Below are 19,435 nucleotides of genomic sequence, written 5' to 3' on the forward strand. Positions count from 1 at the left end.
GAAGAAAAGAAAATCCCCATCAGGTTAGAGGGTTTTTGTCACATTTAATGCCGCAAAAATATTTCAATCAAGTCGATAAGAAGAAGCCAGATTTCTGAATTTCCTTAGACGTATCAGAATGGTTCTCACCCTGGACTGATGGCCTCCTCAGGCACACTGATGCATGTCTGAGCAGGGACTTGAATGTGAGATTCTTCGTAGTCCTTGAGGCTTCGGGCGTCCATGACAACCATGGTGATCGTTTGGTCCTTCATCATTTGAAAAAGCTTCTCGGCCGTAACACCACCAGCTGGTTGTACGGCTAAACAAAACAGATGAACTCAATCTAAGTACTGCATATCTAAAAAAAAATGTATCGATGGTGCAAAGCCTAATTTAGGCAGAAGTACACATTTACCTTTTGTGATCACACTCTTCAGCTCGTTCTGATCACCTCTCACCTGACACAAAATAACATTTTTTTGTTTATATTTTTCTTCTAAAACCGATACTTTAATATCATATAAACATCCTGGAACAGATTTTTTTCCTAAACTTTGACACGAATGGTTTTATGTATACAACAGCTACAAAATTAAATCAGATTACAGATAATGACAAGATGGAGAGAAATTCCTCACTTTTTAAATTTACAGCCGATTCATTTCTTGTTAAGCAAGGCCTTTGACGAAGTATCAAAAAGTCAAACTGGTCTGAAAATAATGTGGTTGGAAAGTAGCGTTGGAAGCTGCAGTTTAACATACTCCATTTGTGACAGCTCCATCAACATTAAAAGGGAAATTTATGTTTATTTAAGGCAATGCTCCCCATTCACATTCCTATTCTAAAATAATCTGAATCATTTAGTCTTCTCTGTGACTCAATGGACGAATAAAGTGCTTTTTTACCATATCAGTAAAACTCCTCCCCAAGTTAAAAATCTTACTTAATTGTTTTTAAAAATGGATCGGAAACCATTATTCCCTCTATTCTGCAGCAGTGACATTGCAATTATGCTACTGAGATTTTTTTACTAAAAAAATCTTTGAACTATATTTGGATTTTATTTTACAATTGCAAAGTGGAAATCAGTATATTATCCTACTCCTTTTCATCATGACTTGGAGGGATGACTCAAATACCATGACAAAGTCATTAGAATCATTTAAATATTTGTATCATTTGACATTTTCCCTTAGTGACTCCATCTTTACATTATTACTATTCTTTGTTATTAACGCTGTCCACTCCCTGCTTCCACTGCCTTTTAGTGAAAGTAACTTGCTAATACATAAAATTTAAACAGTTCTTGATGCTTTCCAAGTAGTTTTAAAGTAAAATTGGGCATAACTTTATTTCATTAGATAAAAAAAAAAGAAACAGAAACGTAACATGATGATGGATAAATGTTAGTGTGTCTGATCTTAAAAAAAAATGAATTTTTCAATAACTTAGATGTTTAATCTATGTGGTACCATCCTTACTTTTAGCTGAACAGACCAGATCAAGTAATCATTTTATGAATGATTCCAACAATTTCTGTAAACTGAAGAGGCACTGGAAAAACAAGTTTTATTATGAAAGCCGTTTTGTTTTGAAGACATCCTATACTGTTGATAAGATAGCCACACCTTTTTACTGTCCTTCTTGTTTGCAGCTGATGCTTTTGGAGAGCCCACATCTTTTTTCTTCTCAACCTCCTCTTTTTTCTTCTTTTCCTCTAATTGCTCCTTCTCCTCAAGCTTTTTTCGAACCTCAACTTCTTCATACCTGGAGACAAAAGAATGCACCCAAATCAAAAAGTAAATTAGAAAAGAGCAAAAAATATATATATTTTTTTAAGCTTGTCTATTAGCATAAGATGCATGATTTTGGAAAATTGTTCTTACCTAAGTTTAAGGCTTTCAGAGAGTTTTTCTGCTTCCTCTATGGCTTTCTTGAAGCTGTTTTGTCCGAGCAGAGTAATATAATAGTCCTAAACAAATGAAAAGCCAGACATTTTTTTGAACAAAAAAGCTTTTTGCTTTCAAATAATATCACTCCACATGACCATAAAACATACCGGCTGCTGCTTGAAGTCTGGTCTTTTCTTAATGATGTCATATACTGTTAGATATTTCATGTAAAAGACATAAGCTTTCTCCTCATCTCTGTCCAAACGGCATTCCTCTGCCGCCTTAAATAGTTTGCAGGCACTCTGAACATAACTGAAACAAGAAAAATAAAGTTAGTTTAATTTTTTAAAATTGAAGTATTTTTTCTAGAAGTTCTCCTTTATCAGTCATTTACTAGTGAAAAGTCACATTCTTGATTTTTCGATTGTAACACAGCAGACAGTCATTTATACCATTCCAATATGGCGTCCAACTTTGTGTATGCAACAAGCTAGCATGCCATCGCTAATTATATAACTCATTATATACAATAAATTAAGATTAAAATTGTATTTGAATATTTCTTGTGAATGTAAAAAAATACTTTTGGAAAAAGCTTGTAGTTGTTACATAGAAACTGTAGTTGACAGGCCACAAGTTCCCTAGATTGCTAAATTCTGATGCATCTTCTTCTCAAAAGAAGATTGGTGGAAATTTAAACAAATTCAGGCAAACAAACGGCCTGCCTCTCTACAAAGTAGGACCCCTGCTGTTGTACGTCACAAATCAACAGGGAACATTAAAAAAAAGTTTCCCAACCTATAAATAATATATCTATATATCCCTTTATATTGTCCTTACATTTGCCAATTAGCAGATGAAACTAAAAATAATGAATTCACGGAGAGTTGGTTTACCAGTGTTGACAGCAATGCAAATAAACACTTTCCAGATCAGTATCTCTGCAGGTAACAATGACACTGCGCTTTACCTCCTGGTGCTGGTCTTGTCGGGCTTGATTTCCGCTTTCTTGTTGAGGTCGCCCAGACATGAGGATAAATACAGCTCCTTCACCTCTGTGGACACTGCAGGCATCTTGACGGGGCTTAAACCTCAGAGGGAGGCGACACCGAACATCTCTAAAACGAAGAAAACAACATGCGCCATTAGCATATCATGAAAGTAAACATTCTTGTTAAAGTCATCGATACTAGCTCGAAATGTTTATCAAAACGACAAAAGACAAAGTTCAGTTACCGTAACGGCCAGACAGAGTTTGCCGATGGCCTAAACATAAACGAGAAAGGTTTCAAAAGTCGGTACTTATGCTATTATAGTGTTGCTCACCCTGTTAGCACCATAGCCCACCGCAGTTAGCCTGCAACTGTAGTTAGCTGACAACATTCGTCCAAACTAACGACGCGTATGGTTTGTATAGTTTAAAACCAACAGCTTCTAACACAAATGCATGTAAACTTATGACCTGAACAACTCCCTGCCACAGACAATCACCAGAAAACTAGATATAAGCTTTGTCTTTGTTGTCTACCAACTTAGCTCAGATGCTATGTTAGCATGATGCGTTTTCAGATATATTTAAGTGTTTATCTACCCCGGCACACACGGGACCAAGTATATCTGAAAAGCAATATGTATATTCTAGAAATATTATTTTAAAAAGTAATGGTGTATTTTAAATATGAATGTACTTTAAAAATTACCTTTCTTCAGTTCTTTGCTGACATCTAAGTCACTTTTTAACAGCTGATTTGTGATTTCTTGTTCCGCTTCCCTCGTCTTCTTCGTGCCCCTCCCATCTGGGTTTGACAAACCAATTCAAGGTTGATTACTGCCACCTGCTGGACTGAAGTATTTACAGACCCATTCAGCTTTAACAGTCATATAGTCTAAAATTGTGTTTTTAGTGTTTTTTTTTACTTTGAATATATATGAAGAAAATTAAAAATTAACACTAAAATTATATTTCTGGGTATTTATTTATTCACATTGTTATGAATCAGGAGCATACAAAAAATCATTTAAAAAAGCTCGTAGGTGTGACAGAAACGACAATGGGTACACTACAAGCTTTTTGCTGCTCCTATCTTATACATCCACTTGTAAAAACTAGATCTATGTATGTCTTTGGTTTCCTCATGTGAATTGGCATCTGGCTCAAAACTAGATATCTCCAATATACCTCGCCATTTTTGTTGCACTGTTCTACTTGATTTTTTTTGTGAGGAACCTGTGGAGTGTCATCAAACAGTACCTGTTTGAGGACCGCTGGTGACCCATTTAACCAAGTATAAGGTCCAGTGAGACAACTTGTATTGCTTTTGCACCTTTCCCAATCTGTAGCTGATAATTTCTTTAATTTTCCGATGTAATTTCAGATTAATTTTCCTGTTTTCCAGTTTGCTGTGTTGTGAAACAAAAGTAAATTATATAATTTAGCCAAGGGATTGTTGGATGTGGTGATCTTGAGGAAAAAACTATCTATAAATCAAAGATCTCACTGGATCTCACTTGAATAAAACATACAAATATATTTCTGTATATTTTTTAATCACAACCGGCATTAAACCTATGACATTTCACTCATATTTTTTTCTATAGTATTTTTTTTTATCTTCTCACACTTTTATTCCCCTTTGTTTTATTTTTTTGATAAATTTTCTCGTTTGCTTTTTATTACTTTGCTTGATGGTTATGTTTACCTAGTTAATACATTGATGGCTGGTTGGCAACTAACATAAAGAGTTGATAATTGTGGACAAAAAAGGGTTCTGAGACACTGGAGAATACTGATGAGCGCTCTGAGGCTTATGGTCCTAACTCAACTAAACACTTGTAATAGAGATCTTACATCCACATTAGTTATGAGTTGTCCACTGTGGTTTCCCATCCCGCAGTCTCCTGTATGCAGCCAAGTGAGCCTTTTTGAGAGAATAACACATTTCATAAACACTTTGGAAACATTTAGATCAGTTGATACATTCACATTTTTATATAAAGATTTATTGCCAAATCTTTGTCAGTCAATCCCTGTATAAAACTTAGAAGAATTGTGTTTTCATAAATTGCTTATGACTTTTAGATTGAATTATTCAGCCTATTTGGAGCTTTTCCAAAGGACTGAATGACGTCACACTGATTGTTTTTCTTCACTTATTAGAATAAAAAGCAGCAGGACGAGGTCAGACGTGGAGCACTCTGTCTTTGATGTTTTTTCAGGCTGTGTTCAAGCATCAATTGTAACAATTATGACTGAACCTGCTTTCATCAGGGCCAGACGAGATGTAAAACCGCACAAGAGTGTAAGACACAATAGTCATAGTGTGCTTTGCTTGAGATCACACAACACATATGGAAGTAGACGCCACTATTTTCCGATGGAGGCCGCTGTTCTGTTGCAGAGATTTTACAAATGTCTATTGTTTAAACCACCTCTGTAAAATGTGGTTAAGGAAAAATACAAATAAAGTATAGCAAGATGCTTTAATTTAAATACAATAAAAGAAATATAGAGGTTTGAAAATAGTCAAGACCCCATCATCACCATTACATCACCCCATAAAGTTCTCCATTATTCCAGGTTTCCTCCAGATAACATTGTACACTTGTTAATTGTGTAGTTTTTCTGATGACCGGTTTCGGTCGGCTTAGGTAAACATCAGCTGATGCTTTTTTTTTTAATTGTTTGCCTCCCATTAAAACCTACCCACAATGGGAGCACATGAGAGCGGGCACATGTGGAGCACAAAACCCTGCAAACACAACAGTATGTGACCAGTCCAGGTGCTGCACCAGCTTTTGTCAGAGTTTAAAAGGCAGCCATAAGTTTTGACACACATGGGTTAGGTCGCATCCTCTGTTTACCCATAACTGTTTGTTTGTTCTCTCCATTCTTTTGTCTCTTGCATGTGCTTTGTGAAGTCATCACCCTGCGCAAACATTCTGCTCAAACTCTCTGAAATGTGTCAGGTTGACTAGCTGTTGTTTATATGGTGAAACCATTTATGTACAAAAGGTTGAGCAGATAAAAATAATTCATAGAATGTAACAACGTAAACTTTTAGCTCTTGTAGTTTGCCTGGGTAGGTAACTGTATTAGTTTTTTGTATGTATTTGTGGTCCACGTTCATTAGAAATGATGCTTTCACTAAATTCTCTTTTAAAATGAAAGTAAGAGGCACAAATTAAAAATATTATTCTCTCCTATCTGCTTCTTTACAATCATTAAGATTTTTTTTATTATTTGCGTTTCATAAAAACAGTGTGATATCATTCACTTTCACTAAAAAAAGTCAAAGATTTTCACTGCAAAAACAGATCCCTTAGAAATGAGCTTAAAATTCTTACAACATTAGTACATTTCCTTAAAAAAAGAAAAAAAAATCTTATTTTATGAAATAAAAACTTTAGTAACTAAGATACAAACTGAAAATCTAAAATAAAATTATTTTCCTGTTAAATATCTTTTATGGTAACATTATTTTTCTTGCAAGACAGAAGACATTTTTTTTCTTGAAACAAGATATTTTTTCACTGTCTTAACCCATAAGGAGCTATAGTGAAATCAGTCCAACAGAAAAATATCTGAAATGTTTTCTGTAGTCCACTTGCTTTGTGGTATATTCCACATAATTTTATTTCTAAGGAAAATGTGGTTATGGGTTAAAATTCAGTCTTTGAGACGACCTTTTATGTTAAACACGTTCAAAAACAGCAATAACCGACCAAACTATGAAATATTTGTTGTTGTAATAAATAGAATTTTCCAGGTACAAGAAAAAGGGAATTTAGGGATCATGGTTCAAAGGAAATACCATTTATCTTTGTGTTCATTGGGAATTTTTTCTAGATGTTGACAAAAAATCTTTTTGCTGTGCAAATCCTGCGTTAAACAGTTGTTTCTTCTTTATTAATTTATGTATTACCGTATTTCCTGGACTATAAGCCGCTACTTTTTTTCCTAGGTTTTGAACCATGCGACTTATCCAAAGGTGCGGCTATTCTGTGGATTTTTCTTCCACTGCTAGGGGAGCTCTAACCGGAATTAGAATCAAAAACAAGATAGATGAAAAATCAATGCAAATCAAAATAGCCTAATCTACTTTTTCTTTAGCAGATAGAACACACACGACAAATTCCTAACTGGTAATTATTTTCAATTGTGGAAATCACAGGAAGAAGTTTATATGGTGCAAAATTTAAGTTGAAGACCATCGAGCTTAATATCTAGGAATGAAATCGTGCTGCTGCAAGCAAGCTTAGCGTCAATGGATCTATAGTGAGATGCTGGAGACGGCGGGTACCTACATGTACATTTACAGTACAAAAATGTTCTGTACATTCAGTAAATATATAATTTTTCGACAGATATATCTGCAGCTTATGGCCCGGTGCAGCTTGTATTTCTTTTTTTACTTTCTTTTCTTTCATTGAGCAGATGCAGCTTATATAAAAGGTGTGCCCTATAGTCCAGAAAATACGGTAATTGGTGTGATGGTGAGAACAGTTGTCCGCTGTAGAAAGCTACAAGTTTCCCTCTCAACAGAGATGAAGATCAGTTAATATTTCAGGGACCGATATTAATGCACCGATGGAAAATAAGTCACATATAAGCAAAAATAAAACAAGTTATTTGCACAAAGCTGGATTTTCAAGCACATTACGTGACATGAACAGCATTTTTTAAACTTCAAACTGTGTTAAGAAGTAAATTTATATTCTAGTTTTGTTTGCTTTACGGTCACCGCAGGGCTTCGGTTCAGCAGAATTATCCACTGTGGTAATTTAACCCCAAAGCTGATGTGGACTTCAGGTCTCGAGAAGTTAACTAACTGCAGCTGGTACTAGTTTGTCAAACTCGTCCAGGGTGAACCTCAACTTATGCATGACAGCAGCTGCAAAACACAGCAGGTGTAGAAAGTGCTCAGCAGCAATTTGTTCTACAGTTAACCACCATTTTAAAATCTACCCACTGGAGTATGAAATGATCAAAAATATTTGCCTTAGATTGAATTATGGGAATTTATATGGATAAAACCTCAAAACTTTGCTTAGGTTTTTTGTGTTTCTCTTTTTTATTATGCTCTTTATTTGTTCAGATTCACGTCATTACCCTTATAAACAAATTACTACTCTGAGAGTAAAGTACATATTCAAGACAATGGTGGAGTCGATGTGATGGAAAAACCTCGTGGAGGGCATTTGTTCAGTGCGTCACATATTAAGGGCGTGCTCCTCACAATGAGGTCTATATAGTTCTGTGATCTCTGCCACCGAAATCATCTCCTGAGTCGTTTGTGAGGTGGAGCAGATCCTCGGAAAATGCAGGCTGAGGAATACAACCGCAGAGGTAATCACAACGTCCTTTCTAGTACCTGCAGTATTTGTGATTTTGTTGTGTGCTGGTAAATGAGTGAAATACATGTGATCCCTCTGCACAGGTAAGGAGATGGTGGATTACATCACTCAGTACCTGAGCTCCATCAGGGACAGGAGGGTCATTCCAGATGTGAAGCCCGGCGACACGCAAGAGCTTCTCCCTGACTCTGCACCCACCGAGCCGGAGGACTGGGAGAGTATCTTCAACGATATCGAGAGAGTCATCATGCCAGGAGTGAGTTCCGACTGTCCTTGTTCCCAAGTCCACTTTCATTTTTTTACCAGTTAATTTGACAAGAATAAATAAAACCAGAATAAATGGGCAGGTGCTTTCTAATGTTCCTGTTCAGGTGGTTCACTGGCAAAGCCCCCACATGCACGCCTACTATCCCAGCCTGACGTCATGGCCTTCAATGCTTGGAGATATGCTGGCAGATGCAATAAACTGTGTTGGATTCACTTGGGTGAGAAACATTACCGATGGAAATATGCATCAAACCACTTTGGCTCCAAAGTTTGTTAATTTAGCTTCTATTTGAAAGCAAAAATGTTGTTTTTTTCATAAATTCAGGCATTTAAAGATTTGAAAACTAATGTAAAAATAATAGTAATTCGTAATGAAGCATGTAAGTGTTTGGTTTCAAACAGGCGTCCAGTCCCGCCTGCACAGAACTGGAGATGAAGATGATGGACTGGCTGTGTAAAGCACTGGGGCTTCCCTACTTCTTCCTCCATCACCATCCTGACAGCAGAGGTGGAGGTGTGCTGCAGGTATGCACCGACATTTATCTTTTATTTACACCTTTCCTCTTTTTGAGAGGGTTTCCTCCCTCCGACTCAGAGCACCGTCAGCGAGAGCACACTAGTGGCTCTGCTGGCCGCCAGGAAGGATAAAATTCTGCAGCTACGAGCTGAACTGGACCATGATGTCGATGACTCGGTCCTCAACTCCAGATTAATTGCTTATGCTTCTGATCAGGTCAGTTTTAACACTTCTTGTCCAGCAGCTTCTTAAAAAAGTAAACTGAGAGTTGATTTAAAACATCGTTTGCAGGCTCACTCCTCTGTGGAAAAGGCTGGTCTGATCTCATTGGTGAAGATCAGATTTCTGCCCGCTGATGATCAACTCTCTCTAAGAGGAGACACTTTGAAACTAGCCATTCAGGAGGACAGGAGGAGAGGACTCGTGCCTTTCATGGTCAGTGATTTACATTTTTAGATTAATACTGGTCGAAAGAAGCTGGAGAGAAGTGTTTATATAGAACAAAATTTAGCAGACTAATAAATTCTCCAGACAATTAACAATAAAACAAGAACACAAGGTCTCTATGACTATTTATGTTTTAGACAGTTATTTTTCTCAAATGTATTCATTTCTGCTGTTGGGTATCCACAAGCTTCTCACATTGTCTCCCTGAATTTTGGCTAAATCGTCTTTCCAGGACAGGTAAGGCTAGGTGAGCTCAGTTGCTCTGGAGCATTTAAAATTTTAAGCTTTAGTATAAGTCATAGGTCAAGGCTTTCTTCACTTTGTGTTTTTTAAGCGACACCTTTCAACTGATTAGAATGCATGCTTTGTTCATTTATGACATTTTCTTTTCAAAATGTCAATTTTTTTTTGTTGCTTTTTAAATACTCACACAGTTTTCTTACTTCATGACGCTCATTTTTTTTTTTAGTATTTTTTACACCAAAGCAGCTCCAACTTGCTTAATATCTAGTTTTTAGGATGAAAATATGATGTTCTTATTGGCATCCACTGTAAAAGAAAAAATAAATTGTGTGACCTTTAAGATGACCCAAGCTCAGAAATGTCCCCAAGATTATTAAAAATATGAAAATTCTCTAAATATATTTTCCAATATGAACCTAAAATAGTTATATAATTGTTTCAATTATATTTTAGAAATTCCACCTATTTTAAGTAGCATCAAATGTTAAAAGTCTTACCAGAGGTGGCAAAAAATATAACATATATTTTCTGAACATTTTACGTTTTCAGAAATTCATACATTTTGCAAAAACTTTTTTTGTAGAAATGTTTAATTATTTCACAGTTAATATGTAAGGACTCATTGTTTTTTTTTGAGGAATTAACATAATGCACTTAAAAGCTCAAAAAAGTCAATTATTCATCGGTGAGGTCGTTCAAGTGAAAAAAAAGATCTGCCAATGGAGCCAATATAATTAGTCTTAATTAGATTTCTTAAAATGATTTGCGATGTCCTGCCTGTCTAAGTTAAAACCAAATCTTGAAATTAGCTCTGAATACTCATATTTAGGTATATTGCACTAGTAACTGGACATATTATGTCTTACAATCACCATTATTGCCCCCAAAATTAGTTTTATATTTTAAAAGAAAGAATAATATTTATACATTTTTCCCCAAATATATCATATTTTGAGCAGTAAAGCAGTCCAACTTTCTTCACTTCTAAATCCATAATGTCAAAAGGATACATTTTAGGATGACTTTGTCTTAAAAATGAAACAAATATATTACTTACAAACTTGGTTAAAAAAATGGGCAAATATACTTGGTGAGAGGTAATTTTTTGAAGCATACAGTCAAGAAACACCAATCAAAATGTTTATACTGAAGGCCAAACTATGGATAAATGTAGCATCATGTTTTATGCACACGCCCAACATACGTTTAATGTTGCACTTCATCTGTGGTTTACTTTCTGTCTCTAGTTATGTGCAACTTTAGGAACAACAGGAGTTTGTGCCTTCGACAAGCTCTCTGAACTCGGTCCAGTCTGTGCGTATCCAAACTTTATTTCCAAATATGTATATATTTTCATTTAACACTGTAGTACCTAATCCTGCCTTCGCACAGGTGAAGAGGAGGCCCTCTGGCTGCACGTGGATGCTGCGTATGCTGGCTCCGCCTACTTCTGTCCAGAGCTTCGCTGGTCTCTGGAAGGCATTGAGTTTGCACACTCGTTTGTTTTTAACCCTTCTAAGTGGATGATGGTTCATTTTGACTGCACAGCCTTTTGGTGAGTCAGAACAAAGTTTGAGAAAACATCTCCTAAAGACTAGATTTTTTTTCTTAAAATAAAAACAATTTTTCTTCCTGTTTTTGCTCATTTAATGAAAATCTGCTAATATCACGAGAACTTTAGCCACTTTTAAAAGGGGCCTGTTTTTGCAGTGCAGAACAAAGTATAAATTAACAATTAAATAAGTGAAGAGAAGTTTTGTCTTTTCTTCAGGGTAAGAGACAAATATAAACTGCAGCAGACCTTCAGTGTTGATCCAGTTTACTTGAGGCATGAAAACTCACAAGCAGCCACCGATTTCATGGTACTCTATTACTCTCGAACCACTAAATAAATCAAACGTTAACCATTAATAAAATGCAGTTTATTCAGTGATTTCATTTCTTAGCACTGGCAAATTCCTCTCAGTCGACGATTCCGATCCCTCAAACTCTGGTTCGTCTTACGCTCCTTTGGACTGACAAAACTCCAAGCTCATATCAGACATGCAAGTGACATTTCTCTTCATTTTTACAAATTCATTTCTAGTATTTTGTTTTGGATGAGGTCATTTTTTCCCCTTTCTGTTTCAGGGGATTGAGATGGCGAAGCTCCTGGAGTCTCACATAAAAAGTGACCCAAATTTTGAGGTTCCTGCACAGAGGCATCTTGGCTTGGTGGTCTTCTGTTTAAAAGTATGCAGCTAGAAACTTTTCAGGCTGTGCATGAAGCAACATTTTCCTTATCTTTAAGATGGCGTCTTGGTCAAAGGTGAACTAGATGAAAGCAGTGTAGCCAGTTTATCGTTTTCTGTCCTTCTAGGATGGAAATGCTTTAACCCAAGAGCTGTTGAGAAGATTGACGGGTTCTGGCACCATGTACCTCATCCCGGCAGAAATCCACACCAAACGCATCATCCGATTTACCGTCACCTCCCAGTTCACCACAGCGGACGACATCCTTAAGGACTGGGGCATCATTTCAAAAACAGCCTCTGCTCTGCTGGTGGAAACAAAAGCATCAAGTATTTCTGCTAAACCCAAACCAGGCAAGGAGGAGATGATTAGAAGAGAAGACAACCATGCAGGAGAAGAAGCTGACAAGAACGTCAATGTGGTTAAAAAGCTGGAAAAGCTTCAAGTGGATCTCTGGATTGACAAGGCTTGGAATCGTCCGAGGAGACCGATGCGATCTCTGAGCTGCAGCAGCGAGCCCCTGCCCTTGACTTACTTTGGGTCAAGGTACAGCCACGACTGCGAAGCACAGTCTGGAGTTAAAGACACTTCTGGTGGGGCCTGTGTGTCCTCGGTGACAGGGTGTGGCCCTCTGTCAAAGATTCCTGAGATGCCTTCAACTCACGTGGGGAAACAGGTACCCAAAAAGCTGACCAAGTTCTACAGCGTGCCCAGTTTCTGCAACCCGTGGGTGCAATGTGCTCGGCCCCAGCTGTGCTGCCCTGTAAAGGCTTTCCAGGCGTCTCAAAAACACTTATCCACGAGCAGCAGAGCAAAAAACTGCATTCCCAATCCCCCCGTTTGCAGCACTCCGACTGCACCTGAGCGCCTGTGAAGTCCCTGAATGCACCAGCACTTCACATCTACATAGTAATCCAGAAGAGAGTGATCATCACTACTTTACTGCTATAATTGAATCTTTATGGCATTCTTCTTTTAGTTGTTAAAAAATAATTTTCTAATAAAACCTTTTATCAAATTTTTCCCCAAACTGAAACCAAGTTCATAAGGTGTGCTCTGCATGTGTGAACAGATCAGTTGTTTTGAATTTTAACCCATCTTGTGTCACCTGAAGCCAAAAATAAAAAAAATACAAATAAAGAAAAATCTCAAAATAATTCGCATTCAAAGCCTGAGTTTTCCCTCTAAGATGGAGTTGAATATCTCCTGGGTCATGGGTACATAGCCTTTATTGTCTTCCAGGAAGTATAGGGGATCCTGGATGGTAGCGGGATTGAAGCCTTCCTCTCCCAGCTTCACCTTCATGTGCTTAAATGTTCCCGTCACCGACAGAGCATCCTGTTACGCAGAAAGAGGGTTATTTAACAAGCTAGCATTTGTGTAACGTGGCAGCTGTTAGCTCACCTGTGTGCGTATGAACCGTGGCCTGGCGTAGCTGGGCAGGTTGCTCTTAACACACTGATAAATAGCTCTGCCATCAAACTCCATGTTCTCCTGCAGCTTCAGGGCAGCCATTCCAATCCGGCCCTCGTGTCCTGATAAGTCAAGAACAAGACGTAGAACAGAGTTTTCTCCAAAAATATGAACGATTTAATGACATAACAGTCAGACAACTGTAACTAATAGTCAATAAAACACATGCCTAAGGATTATGTCTTATGTTTACAAAGGATCTTTGTACCTGGCACCTTCACTCCGTAGACATTTGCCTCCTCAACAAAGTCCACCAGGAGTAATTGATCAGCCACCTCTGTGGTCGCCACATTTTCTCCTTTCCACCTGAATTAAATGAAATTATAGAAAATTGATTACATTTTTTGTTGTTTTTAACATGTTCTTGTGTCTCTTTTCTCATTATGAAGGACACATAAAGAAAATTAAGATTAAAATTGCATTTCTGAGCATCCCTTCTCCGCTCCATTTTCATGCATCCACTTGCAGACAAATAGATCCACTAACATCTTTGTTTTCCTCATCTAGGCTGGCATCTGGCTCAAAAGTGTACAGCTACATAGCTCCAATATTGTTAAACATTTTCGTTGCACTGCTAAGGTTAGGTTGGGATTGTGAGGGGCTGTGAGCTAGTGGGAGAGAGTGCAAACAGAGGGATGATGGGAAATTAGGGAAGCAATGGTCCCATCCACAAATCAGTGGTTAATTTCTGGTTAATTCCTGCTGTTCTGCAGAAACGAAATTATTATTTTTTTTTAATTTTAGCTAAAAACAGTACAATTGTAACTGAAAAACCACTGGGAACACTTTTACGATAGATCAAAAGTTGGTTGGGGTGTGACTTAAGGCATTTTAGACAGTATTTTGGAGAAAGTACAGTAGAAATGCTATTTTTTGACAAGCTGGTTATCATGAAGGGAGTTGTATTTTATTAAGTGAGCTGTTTATTATTATTTCATTAAGTGTGTATGGCCTAAAAGATTAGATTTCCTTTTTTAAAAAATCCCATAAGAAAATAAAAAAGCAGAAAACAACTTAATTCTTTCAATAAAGTAAATATGTCTATTATCATAAGTCATCTTTTCTTTAGGTGTATAACACCAAATTAAACCAATCGGAGAACCTGTAAGTGTCTCCAGTGCGGTCCTGGAAGTACACAAATCCCTCGCTGTCTATCCTCAGAAGGTCGCCACTGTTTAGGTAGAGGTCTCCCTTCACAAAGACGTCTTTCAGTTTCTTTCTCTCCGTCTGCTGCTGGTTGTTAACGTAGCCCACAAAGGGGGTGGAGGCCCCTATTTTCGACACCAACAAGCCAGTTTCCCCTACAGTACAATGAGACAAACACAACATGAGAGCAGGGAAAAGGAGGAGCTGTGGGCAAATAGAAGAACAAATTAACCTTTTGGGACTTCAACACAGAATCCCTCTGCGTTTCTGAATGGCTGGTCTTTCTCCGTATCATATCTGATGAGGGCGTATTTGTTTCCAATCTGAAAAACAAGTTTTAAACATGTTTTTTAAAACATGGGACATGCCTTTAGTCTTTTTTAATCAATGTTTGCCTTTTATGTTTTCTTTGTTTGCTAGTTGTTTAATTTTTTTTCTTTTTATTTTATTAATAAAGGATAATACAATGAATGCCAGACAGAAACAAACATTTGTTGCTTAAAAAAAATAGATTTTTTTTCCCCTCTTAAAATTTGTTTGGTTAAAAAACAGTAAAAAAAAATAAGTATATGTTTTTTTTCCAGCAACTTTGTCATTATTCCTGAACCCAGTGCCTCTAGCACTGTGTAGAATTTTAAGAACTAATATAGAACCATGTTTTTTTTTACCCTTTTTGTGCTTTTTATAATATGTTTGACTTGACTAAGGATAAGCAAACATCCACAACTCCTTTTAGAAATCCAGTTTAACCAACAAGCTAAATCTATAGCTGAAAACATCCCACAAATGATCAGAAATCCTCACTTTGTGGAGAAAATTCTCTCTACCGAGAGCTCCGATCTTTCCAACGTAGTTGATGAAGCCGATATTTGCTTCTGTTGCTCCGTAGCATTCGCAGATTTGAATGTTTCCAAAGCGGTCCAGGAATTCAGCCCAGGTGTCCGCCCTTATCCCGTTACCAAATGCTAGTCGTACATTGTGATTCCTGTCATTGTCTTTCTAATAAAAGAAAATAAAGAGATAGGAAAAGTGTGAACAATAAGACAATTATACGACGTGACAGCAGATTTATAGAATTCATGAAGTGATTCATTAAAGTCCCACTCTGATCATCTTTTGATCTATTGCAGAAGCATTTCCAGTGTTCTTTTAATTATGATTATGCTGTTTTTAGCCAAAGTCGAAAAAATTACAGCCCCTCACACAAATGCAACATTACCGATGCCACAAAATGGCAAGCTTTTTTGGTGGTAGCTTGTATGTCACACCTAAAATCTTTTTCCTCTGTTCATGAATAACGACAAGATGACTAAAAAAAATACTTCGAAATGCAATTTTATGTTTCTTTTTCTTTTTATATGTCGTCAATCATCAGAAAAAGGCCACAATAGCATGCTAAAAACACCAAAAACATTTTTTTTTATCAGATTAGGTGTCCAATAACACCCTTTTCAGATTAAAAGTGATGTAAAATCTGCTGTGATGCATACCTTTGGCGTGTTGCAGAGGTAACGCATGATCTCTCCTATGTACTGAATGACAGTGATGTTGTATTTCCGACAGTCGTCCCAGAAGCTGGACACTGAGAATTTACGCTTTAAAACAAAAGTAACGCCTGGAAAATATATATATATTTTTACCAGAGCTCAGTTAATTCAGATAAGAACAACAAAAAACACATTTTAAATTGTAGTAAATGAAGTAAATATATGTACCTTTGTTTATTCCTCCACAGAGTCCCATCAGAAAACCTGCTGTATGGTAAAGAGGCAGATAAAGGTAGAAGATGTCGCTTGAGCGCACGCCAACCATTTCGTGAATCAAAGCAGCAGACCATGCCCTCTGGTGGGTGATTATAGCAGCTTTTGGAAGGCCTGAAAGGGAACACAGGTGTAATAGGTAGATGATAAAAGGCGCTTTATAATAGTCAGTCAAAGCCTCTGCAAACCATAAAACACACACGTTTATAGGTCATGGTCAGATAAGGCTGTCAGATTACCTGTGGTCCCTGAGGTGTAGATGTACAGCGCCGGACTCTTGTGGTGAATGTTCGCCCTCAGCTCAGGTGACAAAGGCTGGTCTGACGCATTCTGAATCTTATCGCAGAGGCTTTCGAAGCCATCAGCTTCAACATGATCACTGAGGACAAACACACGGATGCCCTGCTCCCTCAGCGTGGGGAACACCTCCTCCACGGCTTCCCTCAGATCTGACAGACAGAAGAGGGAGAGCTTGAAACGACCCTTCTGAACAGAATCAATCTTGATTTTAAAAAGAATCCATTGATAACAAATAAACCTGTGATGAAATTGATCTTGTTTGGGAGGGAAAAGCAAACATCCAATAGTGGGCAGACAGTGTGGTTATTTGCACCAAAAACACACACAGTTCTTTTCGCCTAAAAACGTCTTTTTTGTTCCAGTGAACCTAATCTGGTTTGCAGAGCGGAGTGTCAAGAGTCAAGACGGACTTTGCTTTCTGATAGGACTCTCATCTGAAAACAAACCCAAGGTCATTTGAACTAAAGCTATAGTTTAACCATATTTTTAAGCCGTTCGCGTCAGTGTACTTATAGAAAATCAAGAGTCATATATGAGTTTTGAATCACGAAATTATAACATGAATGACTGAAAAAAATAGAAAAATATACAAAAACTAAATACATTTTAATTTTTTTGTTATATTTTTTAGAAATACATTAGATATTTAATGCTAAAATTTGTGTTTAAAAAACTATTTTTAAAAGTTTGGATAGAGACACAACAGCACACATCCATGTAGTCTAGCTCATGATATATTTTACATTTTCTCGAGTTATGGCTTAACCTTTACATTCCACCTTCTCATATTGATTTGGTTAAGCTGTAAAAACCTATAAAAACATTTTCACTTGGTGCATTTAAAAATGCATCCTTGTTTAATAAAGCTATTTTTTGCATCCTTGTATTTCAGAGACCTTCCAGTTCTCTATACTTTATTATTATCACATAAGCTGATAAATAAATGGTAAGTGGCGTATACTTATATAGCCTTTTACTTCCCCAGTCCTTTACAGTCACAGTCCCATTCACCCATGCTCACCCCTACGTATAACCATCAGGAGTAATGTGGGGTTCAGTGTCTTCCCCAAGGACACTTTTGACACGTTGATTTGAAAACCAAGGCCAGCAATAGGATGGATAAATGCAGTGACTGTCCTCCAGAATGATGGGCTGCCAAAATCCACTTTTAACTAAAGAAAGAAAAATTACAAAAAATAAAAATGAAAGGCAAAAAACATATGGATTGGACGTACAGACAGGTGGATAAATAGATATAAGAAGAAAAAAAAGCCTCAACAGGGCACAGACCAGTGTCCTGCTTGAGCCTGTCCCAAGCCTGGTCCTACAGAGGGTAGTCTCAGGAAAAACATATCACAGGAAATGATAGATATATGGATTTCTAAGTATTTTGGGGGTTCAGAGGAATATGACACTCCAATCTCTCAGCACACCCAGACTTGCCCCTCCTGATATTCTACCTGTATCCCATGGTGGGGGAGGCTGAATCCAGTGAAATGAAGCCATAAAGATGCAACTCCTAATCTAATAATTTATGATAAGGGGTGTTCTCCACAGGGACCATTAGGTTTTTAAGTTTGCATGTTTCATAGTACTAATTTTGTAAAATTATAAAGTATACCTCTAGAGAAGTTCCTGTCAGACTAAATGAGTGAAAAGGACTAAAGGGTCTACGAAATAACATTTTCTCTGCATCTTACCGGGGCTGGTGATGAGGACTTTGGCTCCACAGCAGGAGAAGCAGTGCAGCAGAGATCTGGACCGGATGTTGTTGTTCAGCAGAGCCGCCACGCAGCCTAGCTTGGCCAAAGCCAGGAAGACCCACACGAACAGGGGCTCGTTACCCAGGAACAGCGCCACCGTGTCCCCCGGCTTCAGCTGGGCGTGTGCAGACAGAGCCCGGGCCACCTTGTTGCTCTCTGCATCTGCTTGTTTATAAGTGTAGGACACATCCTCAAAAATGATCAGCTTCTTGTCTGGATGCCTCGCTACTCTGTCCAGAAAACAGTCCAGAAAGCCGTAAAAGCGTCTCTGTACCTGTCCTAAACGATAACCCACGTACATCATGTTGATTGCATAATTTAAGTCCGCCAGCAAATAGGGGTTCCTCAGGTAGAGAAGTGCAGCCAAAGCTGCTAAAACGGTGCACAGGACATACGCAATCATTGTAAGCAGGCAGAATGCTTCAATCCAGCTGCCATGAGAGAAGATCCAGAGTCTTTCAGGGGCCCGACGGCAGTAAAATCTATGATGGTTCCGCCTCTTTGAACTTTGTTCAGCTGTCTCCTCCACAGTAATTACAAACAGACCAGCATGAGCTGGTTAGTGAGGGGAATACGTGACTTTTACATTGAATAATTCATTTCAGACATGCTGCAGTGAAATAAAAGCTTTCTGTCTTATAATCTTTTATTCCTGAGAATAAAAGACTCCCGTTTCTCATGAGAAAAGGGAGTCCACTTTTGATAACACCTGCTGCCTGCGATGGGAACGCAGCCTGTAATGCAACATTTGTATTTTTGGTAACATGGTATTTTTTTTGGACCATCAACATTTCTAATGACTGGAGTAAAAATGAGCATTTTTCAATCAGTAGTGAATTCTCAATTGATATAATGATTTTTTAAGCCACCTTTTGAGTTATAAGGCTTTGTCAACAGAAAAAACATTCGAGATCAAGAATAAATACATTTATTCTTAGTAGCGCTGTAACGATTTCTCCTGTTATATGTCTTCTAGGTTTAATAGCAAAATGGAGACAAAAATCAATCCAACTAATCTCTAAATGTTTAAACAAAAACAAAAAAAGTTTTTTACGGTTG

General features: G+C 37.5%; 3 protein-coding genes across 7 annotated transcripts in view; 1 reads left to right on the forward strand and 2 right to left on the reverse strand.

Moving 5' to 3' along the window:
• Positions 1-3,717, reverse strand: part of usp8 (ubiquitin specific peptidase 8) — a 12,440-nt gene extending 8,723 nt beyond the window's left edge. For 3 of the 5 annotated variants that reach the window (XR_002921731.2, XR_002921730.2, XM_024295560.2), the window contains exons 1-7: positions 3,575-3,717; positions 2,845-2,992; positions 2,042-2,186; positions 1,869-1,954; positions 1,611-1,749; positions 398-440; positions 130-301 (exon numbers count right to left, since the gene is read on the reverse strand). Coding sequence is in view for 3 of the 5 variants with exons in the window: in XM_024295560.2 (XP_024151328.1) it covers positions 130-301; positions 398-440; positions 1,611-1,749; positions 1,869-1,954; positions 2,042-2,186; positions 2,845-2,948 (689 nt within the window). In the remaining 2 variants the exon portion in view is untranslated. Of the gene's footprint in view, positions 1-129; positions 302-397; positions 441-1,610; positions 1,750-1,868; positions 1,955-2,041; positions 2,187-2,844; positions 2,993-3,110; positions 3,141-3,200; positions 3,462-3,574 lie in introns of those variants that run through there. The other 2 variants (XM_024295561.2, XM_024295563.2) reach the window with 2 other exon arrangements.
• Positions 3,718-6,914: 3,197 nt separating this feature from the next.
• Positions 6,915-13,074, forward strand: hdc (histidine decarboxylase). The gene is made up of 12 exons (XM_024295639.2): positions 6,915-8,220; positions 8,312-8,484; positions 8,600-8,713; positions 8,898-9,020; positions 9,091-9,228; positions 9,304-9,447; positions 10,950-11,016; positions 11,095-11,257; positions 11,474-11,564; positions 11,649-11,747; positions 11,833-11,934; positions 12,062-13,074. The coding sequence occupies exons 1-12, from the start codon at positions 8,193-8,195 to the stop codon at positions 12,806-12,808; spliced, it is 1,989 nt and encodes a 662-aa protein (XP_024151407.1). The 5' UTR covers positions 6,915-8,192; the 3' UTR covers positions 12,809-13,074.
• LOC112160817 (very long-chain acyl-CoA synthetase) lies at positions 11,603-18,899 on the reverse strand. The gene is made up of 10 exons (XM_024295638.2): positions 18,314-18,899; positions 16,553-16,762; positions 16,269-16,427; positions 16,044-16,168; positions 15,358-15,552; positions 14,786-14,876; positions 14,510-14,708; positions 13,616-13,713; positions 13,339-13,469; positions 11,603-13,272 (listed from the first exon to the last, which is right to left on the reverse strand). The coding sequence occupies exons 1-10, from the start codon at positions 18,777-18,779 to the stop codon at positions 13,099-13,101; spliced, it is 1,848 nt and encodes a 615-aa protein (XP_024151406.1). The 5' UTR covers positions 18,780-18,899; the 3' UTR covers positions 11,603-13,098.
• Positions 18,900-19,435: the final 536 nt, after the last annotated feature.

The sequence above is a fragment of the Oryzias melastigma genome, linkage group LG3 (genome assembly GCF_002922805.2).
Source record: "Oryzias melastigma strain HK-1 linkage group LG3, ASM292280v2, whole genome shotgun sequence".
Classification (NCBI taxonomy): Eukaryota; Metazoa; Chordata; class Actinopteri; order Beloniformes; family Adrianichthyidae; genus Oryzias; species Oryzias melastigma.

Excerpts from the sequence above, each read along its gene's own strand:
- hdc (XM_024295639.2), top strand. The coding sequence starts at position 8,193 with ATGCAGGCTGAGGAATACAACCGCAGAG. Across the intron at positions 8,221-8,311 it reads TGAGGAATACAACCGCAGAG|GTAAGGAGATGGTGGATTAC; the intron begins GTAATCACAACG and ends CCCTCTGCACAG. Across the intron at positions 8,485-8,599 it reads AGAGAGTCATCATGCCAGGA|GTGGTTCACTGGCAAAGCCC; the intron begins GTGAGTTCCGAC and ends GTTCCTGTTCAG.
- LOC112160817 (XM_024295638.2), bottom strand. The coding sequence starts at position 18,779 with ATGATTGCGTATGTCCTGTGCACCGTTTTAGCAGCTTTGGCTGCACTT. Across the intron at positions 16,169-16,268 it reads CTGTGGAGGAATAAACAAAG|GCGTTACTTTTGTTTTAAAG; the intron begins GTACATATATTT and ends TATATTTTCCAG. Across the intron at positions 13,470-13,615 it reads CTACGGAGTGAAGGTGCCAG|GACACGAGGGCCGGATTGGA; the intron begins GTACAAAGATCC and ends TTGACTTATCAG.